Below are 12,034 nucleotides of genomic sequence, written 5' to 3'. Positions count from 1 at the left end.
TTCTAGGGTAGAGAATTCCAACAATTCACAACCCTTTGAGAGGGGTCATTCGGCCCCTCTTCCACGGCTGTGTGTCCCTGGAGGAGTATGAGGTGTCTGCTTGAGTGCTTCCACAGCCAGTGGGTAGCTCAGGGGCTGGAGAGCATCATCAGCCCCCGAAACATTAAATTAAACTTATTGAAGCAAATTAAAATAAAGTTTTGTCTTTTTGTTACAGTACCCCTTTAAGGGGCTATTAACTTGTTTATTTGGTTTGCTCAGAAGAGTATGAAAAGAATTGTTGGCACACTGAGTCGGTTGGTAGTTAGGAGGCAGAACCTGTGATGCTGCATTCTGTGGATAACCCTGCTTCCAAGAATAGCATTTGTGTCTAGATTCATACTTCACCATCTGGCTTGGGATGCGTTTTTTAAAAATCTGACTGTTTGGGCCCGGAGTAGTCAAGTCTGACTGTTTGGGCCCGGTGCGGTCAGTCTGACATTTTGGGCCCGGAGCGATCAGTCTGACAGTTTGGGCCCGGAGCGGTCAGTCTGACTGTTTGGGCCCGGAGCGGTCAGTCTGACTGTTTGGGCCCGGAGCGGTCAGTCTGACTGTTTGGGCCCGGAGTGGTCAGTCTGACTGTTTGGGCCCGGAGCGGTCAGTCTGACTGTTTGGGCCCGGAGCGGTCAGTCTGACTGTTTGGGCCCGGAGCGGTCAGTCTGACTGTTTGGGCCCGGAGCGGTCAGTCTGACTGTTTGGGCCCGGAGCGGTCAGTCTGACTGGTTGGGCTCGGAGCGGTCAGCCTGACTCTTTGTGTCCTGACTGGTCAGTCTGACTGCATCTGAACCGAAACAAAAACAGAAAATACTGGAAAAACTCAGCAGGTCTAGCAGCATCCATAGAGAGAGAAACAGAGTTAATGTTTGGAGTCCGTATGACTCTGTCAGAGCTAAAGAGAAGTAGAAATGTGGTGAATTTTATACTGCTTAAGGTGGTGGGGGGGGGTGCGGTGAAGCAAGATAGAAAGGGGGCTAAGGAGAGCTTGACAGATGTCAGGACGCAAGACAAAGGGAGTGTTCATGTTAGTTTTAAAGATTAAAGAAGGTGCTAGTAGTGGCATAAAGATAAGAGCAGAAGGTGCTAATAGCAGAACAAGGGTCAGTGCTCTGTGAAAGCACAACATAGAAACAAGAGCCAGATGGTCCTGTGGTGGTGGGGCAGGGGGTGGGCGGTGATAAAGGATTTAAAAGAAGTAAATGAAAAGCAAAAATTGAAAAAGGGTTTAAAAAAAGGGGTAAAGACAGAGGAGAGAGTTCATGATCTGAAGTTGTTGAACTCAATATTCAGTCCGGAAGGTTGTAAAATACCTAAACAAAAACAGAATTACCTGGAAAAACTCAGCAGGTCTGGCAGCATCGGCAGAGAAGAAAAGAGTTGACGTTTCGAGTCCTCATGACCCTTCAACAGAACTGAGTGAATATTAGGAGAGGGGTGAAATATAAGTTGGTTTAAATGGTGGGGGGTGGGGTGGGGTGATGGGGGGAGAGAAGTTGGGGGGGGTGGTGTGGTTGCAGGGACAAGCAATCAGTGATAGGAGCAGATAATCAAAAGATGTCACAGACAAAGGAACAAAGAGGTGTTGAAGGTGGTGATATTATCTAAATGAATGTGCTAATTAAGAATGGATGGCAGGGCATTCAGGTACAGCTCTAGTGGGGGTGGGGTGGAAAGACTAGCAGGGCATACAAAATTTAAAAATAATGGAAATAGGTGGGAAGAGAAAAATCTATATAAATTATTGGAAAACACAAAAGGAAGGGGGAAGAAACAGAAAGGGGGTGGGGATGGAGAAGGGAGTTCAAGATCTAAAGTTGTTGAATTCAATATTCAGTCGGGAAGGCCGTAAAGTGCCTAGTCGGAAGATGAGGTGCTGTTCCTCCAGTTTGTGTTGGGCTTCACTGGAACAATGCAGCAAGCCAAGGACAGACATGTGGGCAAGAGAGCAGGGTGGAGTGTTAAAACGACAAGCAACAGGGGGGTTTGGGTATTTCTTGCGGACAGATCGCAGGTGTTCTGCAAAGCGGTCGCCCAGTTTACGTTTGGTCTCTCCAATGTAGAGGAGACCGCATTGGGAGCAATGAATGCAGTAGACTAAGTTGGGGGAAATGCAGGTGAAATGCTGCTTCACTTGATAGGAGTGTTTGGGCCCTTGGACCAGGTCAGCCTGGCTGCTTGTTTGTGATTGGACTAGGTCAGCCTGGTTGCTTGTTAGCGATTGGACTGGGTCAGCCAGGTTGCTTGTTTATGATTGGACTGGGTCAGTTTGGCTGCTTGTTTGCGATTGCACTGGGTCAACCTGGTTGCTTGTTTGTGATGGGACAGCGTCAGTCTGGCTTCTAGTTTGTGATTGCACTGGGTCAGCCTAGTTGCTTATTTGCGATTGCACTGGGTCAACCTAGTTGCTTGTTTACGACTAGACTGGGTCAGTCGGGTTGCTTGTTTATGATTGGACTGGATCAGCCTGGCTGCTTATTTACAATTGGACTGCGTCAGGTGGCTGCTTGTTTGCGATTGGACTGGGTGAGCCTGGCTCCTTGTTTGCGATTGTACTGGGTCAACCTGGTTGCTTGTTTACCATTGGACTGGGTCATTTGTGTTGCTTGTTTATGATTTGACTGGATCAGTCTGGTTGCTTGTTTGTGATTGGACAGGGTCAACCTGGTTGCTTGTTAGCGATTGGACTGGGTCTGCCTGGTTGCTTGATTATGATTGGCTTTGGTCAGTCTGGCTGCTTGTTTATGATTGGACTAGTTCAGCCTGGTTGCTTGTTTGTGATTGGACTGGGTTAGCCTGGCTGCTTGTTTGCGATTGTACTGGGTCAGTCTGGTTACTTGTTTGCGATTGGATTGGGTGAGTCTGGCTGGCTGCTTTTTTGCGATTGTACTGGGTCAGTCTGGCTGCTTGTTTGCGATTGGACTGGATCAGCCTGCTTGCTTGGTAGCGATTGGACTTGGTCAGCCTAGTTGCTTATTTGCGATTGTACTGGGTCAGCCTGGCTGCTTGGTTACTATTGGACAGGGTCAGCCTGGTTGGTTGTTTGTGATTTGGCTGGGTCAGCCTGGCTGCTTATTTACGATTGGACTGCGTCAGTTGTCTGCTTGTTTGCGATTGGACTGGTTCAGACTGACTGCTTGTTTGCGATTGTACTGGGTCAACCTGGTTGCTTGTTTACGAATGGACTGGGTCAGTCAGGTTGCTTGTTTACGATTGGACTGGGTCAGTCGGGCTGCTTGTTTGTGATTGGACTAGGTCAGTCTGGTTGCTTGTTTACGATTGGACTGGGTCAATCTGGCTGCCTGTTTGCGATTGGACTGGGTCAGTCTGGTTGCTTGTTTACGATTTGACTAGTTCGTTCTGGCTTCTTGCTTGCGATTGGACAGGGTCAGCCTGGTTGCTTGTTAGCGATTGGACTGGGTCAGACTGGTTGCTTGTTTATAATTGGCCTTAGTCAGTCTGGCTGCTTGTTTGTGATTTGACTGGGTCAGTCTGGCTGCTTGGTTACTGTTGGACTGGGCCAGTTTGGCTGCTTGTTTGTGATGGGACTGTGTCAGTCTGGCTTCTAGTTTGTGATTGGACTGGGTCAGCCTAGTTGCTTATTTGCGATTGCACTGGGTCAACCTGGTTGCTCGTTTACGATTGTACTGTGCCAGCCTAGTTGCTTGTTTGTGATTGGACTGGGTCAGCCTGGCTGCTTATTTACGATTGGGCTGTGTCTGTTGTCTGCTTGTTTGCTATTGGACTGGTTAAGTCTGGCTCCTTGTGTGCGATTGTACTGGGTCAACCTGGTTGCTTATTTACGATTTGACTGGGTCAGTCTGGCTGCTTGTTTGTGATTGGACTAGGTCAGTTCGGTTGCTTGTTTACGATTGGACTGGGTCACTCGGGTTGCTTGTATACGATTGGACTGGATCAGCCTGGCTGCTTATTTAAGATTGGACTGCGTCAGGTGGCTGCTTGTTTGCGATTGGACTGGGTGAGCCTGGCTCCTTGTTTGCAATTGTACTGGGTCAACCTGGTTGCTTGTTTACCATTAGACTGGGTCAGTCGTGTTGCTTGTTTACGATTGGACTGGGTCAATCTGGCTGCCTGTTTGCGATTGGACTGGGTCAGTCTGGTTGCTTGTTTACGATTTGACTATTTCGTTCTGGCTTCTTGCTTGCGATTGGACAGGGTCAGCCTCGTTTCTTGTTTATGATTGGCTTTGGTCAGTCTGGCTGCTTGTTTATGATTGGACTGGTTCAGCCTGGTTGCTTATTTGTGATTGGACTGGGTTAGCCTGGCTGGTTGTTTGCGATTGGACTGGGTCAGCCTGGTTACTTGTTTGCGATTGGATTGTGTGAGTCTGGCTGGCTGCTTTTTTGTGATTGCATTGGGTCAGTCATGGCTGCTTGTTTGCAATTGGACTGGCTCAGCCTGGTTGCTTGTTTGCGATTGTACTGGGTCAACCTGGTTGCTTGTTTACCATTGGACTGGGTCAGTCGTGTTGCTTGTTTACAATTGGACTGGGTCAATCTGGCTGCCTATTTGCGATTGGACTGGGTCAGTCTGGTTGCTTGTTTACGATTGGACTAGTTTGTTCTGGCTTCTTGCTTGCGATTGGACAGGATCATCCTGGTTGCTTGTTAGCGATTGGACTGGGTCAGACTGGTTGCTTGTTTATAATTGGCCTTAGTCAGTCTGGCTGCTTGCTTATGATTTGACTGGGTCAGTCTGGCTGCTTGGTTACTGTTGGACTGGGCCAGTTTGGCTGCTTGTTTGTGATGGGACTGTGTCAGTCTGGCTTCTAGTTTGTGATTGGACTGGGTCAGCCTAGTTGCTTATTTGCGATTGCACTGGGTCAACCTGGTTGCTTGTTTACGATTGTACCGTGCCAGCCTAGTTGCTTGTTTGCGATTGGACTGGGTCAGCTTGGCTGCTTATTTGATTGTACTGCGTCAGTTGTCTGCTTGTTTGCGATTGGACTGGTTCAGTCTGGCTGCTTGTTTACGATTGTACTGGGTCAACCTGGTTGCTTGTTTACGATTGGACTGGGTCAGTCGGGTTGCTTGAATACGATTGGACTGGATCAGCCTGGCTGCTTATTTACGATTGGGCTGCATCAGGTGGCTGCTTGTTTGCGATTGGACTGGGTCAGCCTAGTTGCTTGTTTACGATTGGATTGGGTCAGCCTGGCTGCTTGTTTACAATTGGACAGGTTGAGCCTGTTTGCTTGTTAGCGATTGTACTGGGTCAGCCTGGTTGCTTGTTTACGCTTGGACTGGATCAGTGAGGCTTCTTTTTTGTGATTGAACTGGGTCAGCCTGGCTACTTGTTTATGATTGGACTGGATCAGCCTGGCTGCTTGTTTGTGATTGGACTGGGGCAGTTGGCTGCTTGTTTGCAATTGGACCTTTGCTATTTCACTTTAAATAATAGTACTGTTGATATTCCTTCAGGTAATCCATCAGCTAGTGCGTCATCGAGTCACTGATGCCTCCTCACTCATACTGGAGAGATGTGAGTACACTCATTCATTGCCTTTCATAGATTTTTATTGTTAGTCCACAATGGCTGGTGAACTTCCACCTTTTTGTGTTAGACGTCTCTGGATGAGGATCGGTCTCCTCCGCCTTCCTCCCTCCGCTCTCCTCCGCCTTCTTCCCTCCGCTTTCCTCCGCCTTCTTTCCTCCGACCGCCTCCGTCTCCCTCCATCCGCTCTCCATCTCCCTTCCTCCGTCTCCCTCTCTCCGCTCTCCTCCGTCTCCCTCTCTCCGCTCTCCTCCGTCTCCCTCCCTCCGCTCTCCTCCGTCTCCCTCCCTCCGCTCTCCTCCGTCGGCCACCCTCCGCTCTCCTCCGTCGGCCACCCTCCGGCCTCCTCCGTCCGTCGGCCACCCTCCGGCCTCCTCCGTCCGTCGGCCCCCCTCCGGCCTCCTCCGTCCGTCGGCCCCCCTCCGGCCTCCTCCGTCCGTCGGCCCCCCTCCGGCCTCCTCCGTCCGTCGGCCCCCCTCCGGCCTCCTCCGTCCGTCGGCCCCCCTCCGGCCTCCTCCGTCCGTCGGCCCCCCTCCGGCCTCCTCCGTCCGTCGGCCCCCCTCCGGCCTCCTCCGTCCGTCGGCCCCCCTCCGGCCTCCTCCGTCCGTCGGCCCCCCTCCGGCCTCCTCCGTCCGTCGGCCCCCCTCCGGCCTCCTCCGTCCGTCGGCCCCCCTCCGGCCTCCTCCGTCCGTCGGCCCCCCTCCGGCCTCCTCCGTCCGTCGGCCCCCCTCCGGCCTCCTCCGTCCGTCGGCCCCCCTCCGGCCTCCTCCGTCCGTCGGCCCCCCTCCGGCCTCCTCCGTCCGTCGGCCCCCCTCCGGCCTCCTCCGTCCGTCTGCCCCCCTCCGGCCTCCTCCGTCCGTCTGCCCCCCTCCGGCCTCCTCCGTCCGTCTGCCCCCCTCCGGCCTCCTCCGTCCGTCTGCCCCCCTCCGGCCTCCTCCGTCCGTCTGCCCCCCTCCGGCCTCCTCCGTCCGTCTGCCCCCCTCCGGCCTCCTCCGTCCGCCTGCCCCCCTCCGGCCTCCTCCGTCCGCCTGCCCCCCTCCGGCCTCCTCCGTCCGCCTGCCCCCCTCCGGCCTCCTCCGTCCGCCTGCCCCCCTCCGGCCTCCTCCGTCCGCCTGCCCCCCTCCGGCCTCCTCCGTCCGCCTGCCCCCCTCCGGCCTCCTCCGTCCGCCTGCCCCCCTCCGGCCTCCTCCGTCCGCCTGCCCCCCTCCGGCCTCCTCCGTCCGCCTGCCCCCCTCCGGCCTCCTCCGTCCGCCTGCCCCCCTCCGGCCTCCTCCGTCCGCCTGCCCCCCTCCGGCCTCCTCCGTCCGCCTGCCCCCCTCCGGCCTCCTCCGTCCGCCTGCCCCCCTCCGGCCTCCTCCGTCCGCCTGCCCCCCTCCGGCCTCCTCCGTCCGCCTGCCCCCCTCCGGCCTCCTCCGTCCGCCTGCCCCCCTCCGGCCTCCTCCGTCCGCCTGCCCCCCTCCGGCCTCCTCCGTCCGCCTGCCCCCCTCCGGCCTCCTCCGTCCGCCTGCCCCCCTCCGGCCTCCTCCGTCCGCCTGCCCCCCTCCGGCCTCCTCCGTCCGCCTGCCCCCCTCCGGCCTCCTCCGTCCGCCTGCCCCCCTCCGGCCTCCTCCGTCCGCCTGCCCCCCTCCGGCCTCCTCCGTCCGCCTGCCCCCCTCCGGCCTCCTCCGTCCGCCTGCCCCCCTCCGGCCTCCTCCGTCCGCCTGCCCCCCTCCGGCCTCCTCCGTCCGCCTGCCCCCCTCCGGCCTCCTCCGTCCGCCTGCCCCCCTCCGGCCTCCTCCGTCCGCCTGCCCCCCTCCGGCCTCCTCCGTCCGCCTGCCCCCCTCCGGCCTCCTCCGTCCGCCTGCCCCCCTCCGGCCTCCTCCGTCCGCCTGCCCCCCTCCGGCCTCCTCCGTCCGCCTGCCCCCCTCCGGCCTCCTCCGTCCGCCTGCCCCCCTCCGGCCTCCTCCGTCCGCCTGCCCCCCTCCGGCCTCCTCCGTCCGCCTGCCCCCCTCCGGCCTCCTCCGTCCGCCTGCCCCCCTCCGGCCTCCTCCGTCCGCCTGCCCCCCTCCGGCCTCCTCCGTCCGCCTGCCCCCCTCCGGCCTCCTCCGTCCGCCTGCCCCCCTCCGGCCTCCTCCGTCCGCCTGCCCCCCTCCGGCCTCCTCCGTCCGCCTGCCCCCCTCCGGCCTCCTCCGTCCGCCTGCCCCCCTCCGGCCTCCTCCGTCCGCCTGCCCCCCTCCGGCCTCCTCCGTCCGCCTGCCCCCCTCCGGCCTCCTCCGTCCGCCTGCCCCCCTCCGGCCTCCTCCGTCCGCCTGCCCCCCTCCGGCCTCCTCCGTCCGCCTGCCCCCCTCCGGCCTCCTCCGTCCGCCTGCCCCCCTCCGGCCTCCTCCGTCCGCCTGCCCCCCTCCGGCCTCCTCCGTCCACCTCTCTCTCCCTGCCCTCATCCCTCTCCCACTCTCCACTCTCTTTCGGCTCCCTCTGTCCACTCTCCTCCGCTTCCCTCTCTCCTCTTTCCTGCGCCTCCCTCTCTTCGCTTTCCTCCATCTCCCTCTCTCCGCTCTCCTCCATCTTCTCTCCGCTCGCTCTGCCGCCCTCTCTCCGCCGTCTTACGTCCCACTCACTCAGCTCTTCTCCGTCCCCCTCTTTCCGCTCTGCTCCTTCTCCCTCTCTCCCGTCTCCTCCATCTCATTCTTTCCACTCTCCTCCACCCTTTCTCCCCTGTCCCTCTCTTTTCTACCCTCCTTCCCTCTCTCCCTACTCTCCTCTGTTTACCTCTTTCTGCTCTCCTCCATCTCCATCTCCATTCTCCTCCTCCTTCCTCTCTCATCTCTCGACTGTCCCCCTCTCTCTCTGCTCTCCTCCATCCCTCCCACTCCCCTCTTCTCCAACCAGCTGTCTCTGCTCTTCCCCAACCTGCTCCCTCCACTCTTCATCTTTTCCCCCTCTCTTGGCTGTCCTCCACTCTCCTCTCTGCCTTCCTCTCTCCCCCTCTCTCTGCTCACCCTGTCCCCCTCTCTCCCTTCTCCTCTGTCTCCTTCTCGCCCCCTCTCTGCTCTCCTCCGCCCCTATAAAGACACAGCTGATGGTAAGGGCTGTGTTGTTCAAATCCCAGAGGGAAACTTGAAACAACTGTCATAATCCATTTTTGCTGTTTGTACGTTTCGAGATGCAGGCTTTGAATTCAGTGGTAATAAGACCAACAAGCCTCAAGAGGGTTTATATATAATACTAATTTAAACATTTATTAATGCAAGAAAAATTGTAAGCACTATAATAACTGCAAAGATCCTCTAATTAATCTGACTTTCAGTTACATTACCATTAAGGCAACAATAAAACTCATAGATTTAAAAAGACCCCTCGCAAAGCATATTTGACTGTAGGAATTCAAAATGAGGTTCCTTGGAAGTTGGTTTCTTGCAGACACAGTTGAAGGCTTACAGGCTGGTTAGATCTTAAATGCCTCTGCCTTATACACACGAACTCCTTTCTGTTTATACCTAACTTTTCCTTTGAACGTAAATTTTTCACAGTATCACAAGGCTTTTCTTCACACCTTTGAACAATAACATTTTCATCCCACTAATTTTATTAGTAATATAAACACATTGCTTGGTGTCCCCCAGCTAGGAGCAAGATTTTACCCATTCTTTTGAATGGTTTACTCAACAAATACAAATGTACCCCCTTAACACCTGTGTTTCTGAACTTCCCCATGTTTATCTAATTACCTACTTCTTTCTATACATCAAAGCACCCAGACTAGCTGGCTCACAGACAGACACACACACACATAGGCACAGACACCACTAAAGTCTATTTTAAAAAAATAATTTCCAGTAACATTATAGATGTTAATCACTTCATGACATCCTCCTCCTTCTCGAAAAATGAACCACCATAATTCTAAAAGACGACTTCATTTCTTTCATTAACCCATCTTACACTATCTCCTATGCTTAACTATATACTTACACTGTTACGTAACCAGATGCATGCATTAGCATAATATATATACAAATCCTTGGTATCAACAGAAATCATTCCAGTCCAGTGTCCTGGTTCTAAAATGTCCAATTTTCCCTATAAGCTTCAAACTCTTGATAACGCATCTGCAAACAGATTCTCTCGTCCAGCGATGTGTATTATCCATAGATTAAATGGTTGTAATAATAAACTCCACTCCTTACACTTTTGGCTCGAAATTTGTCCAGAAACTTGAAACGATTGTGGTCTGTATAAAAACATTGTTTCTGATTAATTGTTTGCCACATAGATTTCAAAATGCTGCAACGCTAACACTAAAACCAATTCTCCTTTTCAATTGTTCAATATCTTCTCTGTTGTACTTTCAGCTCCCGTGAAAAGTACCCTATTAGTTTTTCAATTTCAGTGTCACCTTCTTGTAACAGTACAGCCCCAATGCCTATATCTCTTGCGTCAACAGCCAACTTAAATTGCTTGGTGTAATTGAGTACGGCCAAAACTGGTGTCGTAGTTAATACAGTTTTCAAATTGTCAAATGCCTTCTGACGCTCCAGTGCCCATTGAAACTTCTTGTTCTTTTTTAATTGTTCAGCCAATGGAGCAACCACTTGGCTAAAATTTTGTACAAATTTCCAATGAAACCCACTCATACCCAGAAACCTCAAAACTTCTCATTTTGTTGTAGGCACTGGGAAATCCACAATAGCCTTGACTTTCACATCTCTTGGAGCCACCTTGCCATGTCCAATGGTATGGCCTAAATTGCGCTTTTGCAAATTCACTTTTAGCCAAGTTCATCACCAAATTAGCTCCTTGTAATCGACTAAATAATTCTTCCAGATGTTGGAAATGCTCATCCCACGTCTGACTGAAAACTATCAATTCATCATTATAAACAGCGCAATTGATAAGACTTGCAATAAATTTGTCAGTCTTTGAAATGACATTGGTGCATTCTTAATACCAAATGGCATGGCTTTAAACTGAGATGGTGCATTTGTCGTCACAGAAGCTGATATCTTCTTTGCTCTCTCCGATAATGGTACTTGCCAATATCCTTTTAGCAAATCAACCTTTGTGATAAATTTTGATTGTCCCACTGTCTCAATACAATCCTCCAACTGTGGTATAGGATATGAATCTGCTTTTGTCACCGCATTCACCTTTCAATCTTGCTCCTCCGGTTTTGGTACCAGTACAATAGGCGAACTCTGGTTATGACAACTGGACTCAATGATATCATTTTGAAGCATGAAATCAATTTCTTTCTGTACTTGTGATAACTTTGCCAGATGTAGTCTATAAGGATGTTGCCTTATTGAAGATGAAACTTGTACATAGACACCTCCACTCTCTGTTTCTCTCTCTCTACTCTCCACCATTTCCCTCTCTCCATTCTCCTCCATCTCCTTCTCTCCATTCTCCTCCATCTCCCTCTCATCTGACTGCTCATGGTGTTACCATTGAGAATGCACCAGGGTATTACTCCCCCCTCACTTTTGTTTAATTTAAAAAGTGGTGCAATGTCTGGACATATTCATTTTGCATGAACATGTGCAGCTCTGAGCAAGCGTAAGTGAGCCACATTCCGAGTGCTGACTGATCATCTCAAATTGGTTGTTAGTGTAATCCTTAGCACACTCCAGATTGTTCATCAAGTGCTGTCTAATCACAGAATCACATCTAATGTTAGAGATTATATTCTGGGTTTTGCAAGCATGCATTGGTTGAGTATGGTCAGTGCTTTATTGTGAACCTCCAAAGTGACACGCTGTTTGATACGATAGGCCACAGGCCGCATGCCCCAATGGCTGGCATATGTACCTGCATTGCACTGAAATTCATATACCACATTACTCATTTGTGTGGTAGGCAGAACATCCCTTTGACTTGACAGCAGTATCCTGTTAGTGGAAAATACAATCGTGTTGCTGCTGCATTGCAGCACCCACCACCTCGAGCGATCAGAGTCGAATTGCCAACCACTCAGTGCCCTATTCCCATGCAGTAAAAATTGTTGCTCCCTTTGAAATTTGACATGTTTGCATCTGAGAGTGTGAGATGAAAAGCTTTGGCAGCATGGTAAATTTTTGAGATGCCTTAGCCTTCCAGGGTGATGCAAGGCAAACTTGCCACTTTTCAGGCCTGAAAGTAACGACCTGGGGCCTGTTCATGATATACAGTGCAAAATGATCTGACCAAGGTTGTCATTATCCTGCAGGATGTCTTTGATATTTCAGCCTTATTTCAGCATCAAGCTTGCAAAGTGAGCAAATGGCTCGGGCCCTATTTACGAGGTTGCTGATAAGACCAATCATGTAGTGTGTGGAACTGTAAGAGTTTCAACGCGTATATTGACCAGTAAAGGTAGGCTTGCAGTACACCGTGGTAGAGAACCCATTAGTGGATTTCTGAACCAGCACGTTGAGTAAAGGGAGCTGTTAGACTACACCATCTCAAAGATAAATTTGAGCATGAGATAGAGCACATTAAGGTGTGGAAGGAAATTCTTATATGCAGCTGC

At 52.4% G+C, this 12,034-nt stretch overlaps 1 protein-coding gene across 2 annotated transcripts in view; it reads left to right on the top strand.

The window, feature by feature from the left end:
* The window catches only part of ssbp1 (single-stranded DNA binding protein 1), a 105,192-nt gene that overhangs the window by 72,920 nt on the left and 20,238 nt on the right, over positions 1-12,034 (top strand). For both annotated transcript variants that reach the window (XM_041194579.1, XM_041194580.1), the window contains exon 3: positions 5,475-5,535. In XM_041194579.1, coding sequence (XP_041050513.1) covers positions 5,475-5,535 — 61 coding nt within the window. The remainder of the gene's footprint in view (positions 1-5,474; positions 5,536-12,034) is intronic.

Source organism: Carcharodon carcharias, chromosome 8, assembly GCF_017639515.1.
Source record: "Carcharodon carcharias isolate sCarCar2 chromosome 8, sCarCar2.pri, whole genome shotgun sequence".
Lineage (NCBI taxonomy): Eukaryota > Metazoa > Chordata > Chondrichthyes > Lamniformes > Lamnidae > Carcharodon > Carcharodon carcharias.
This window is presented reverse-complemented; position numbering and strand designations above follow the sequence as displayed.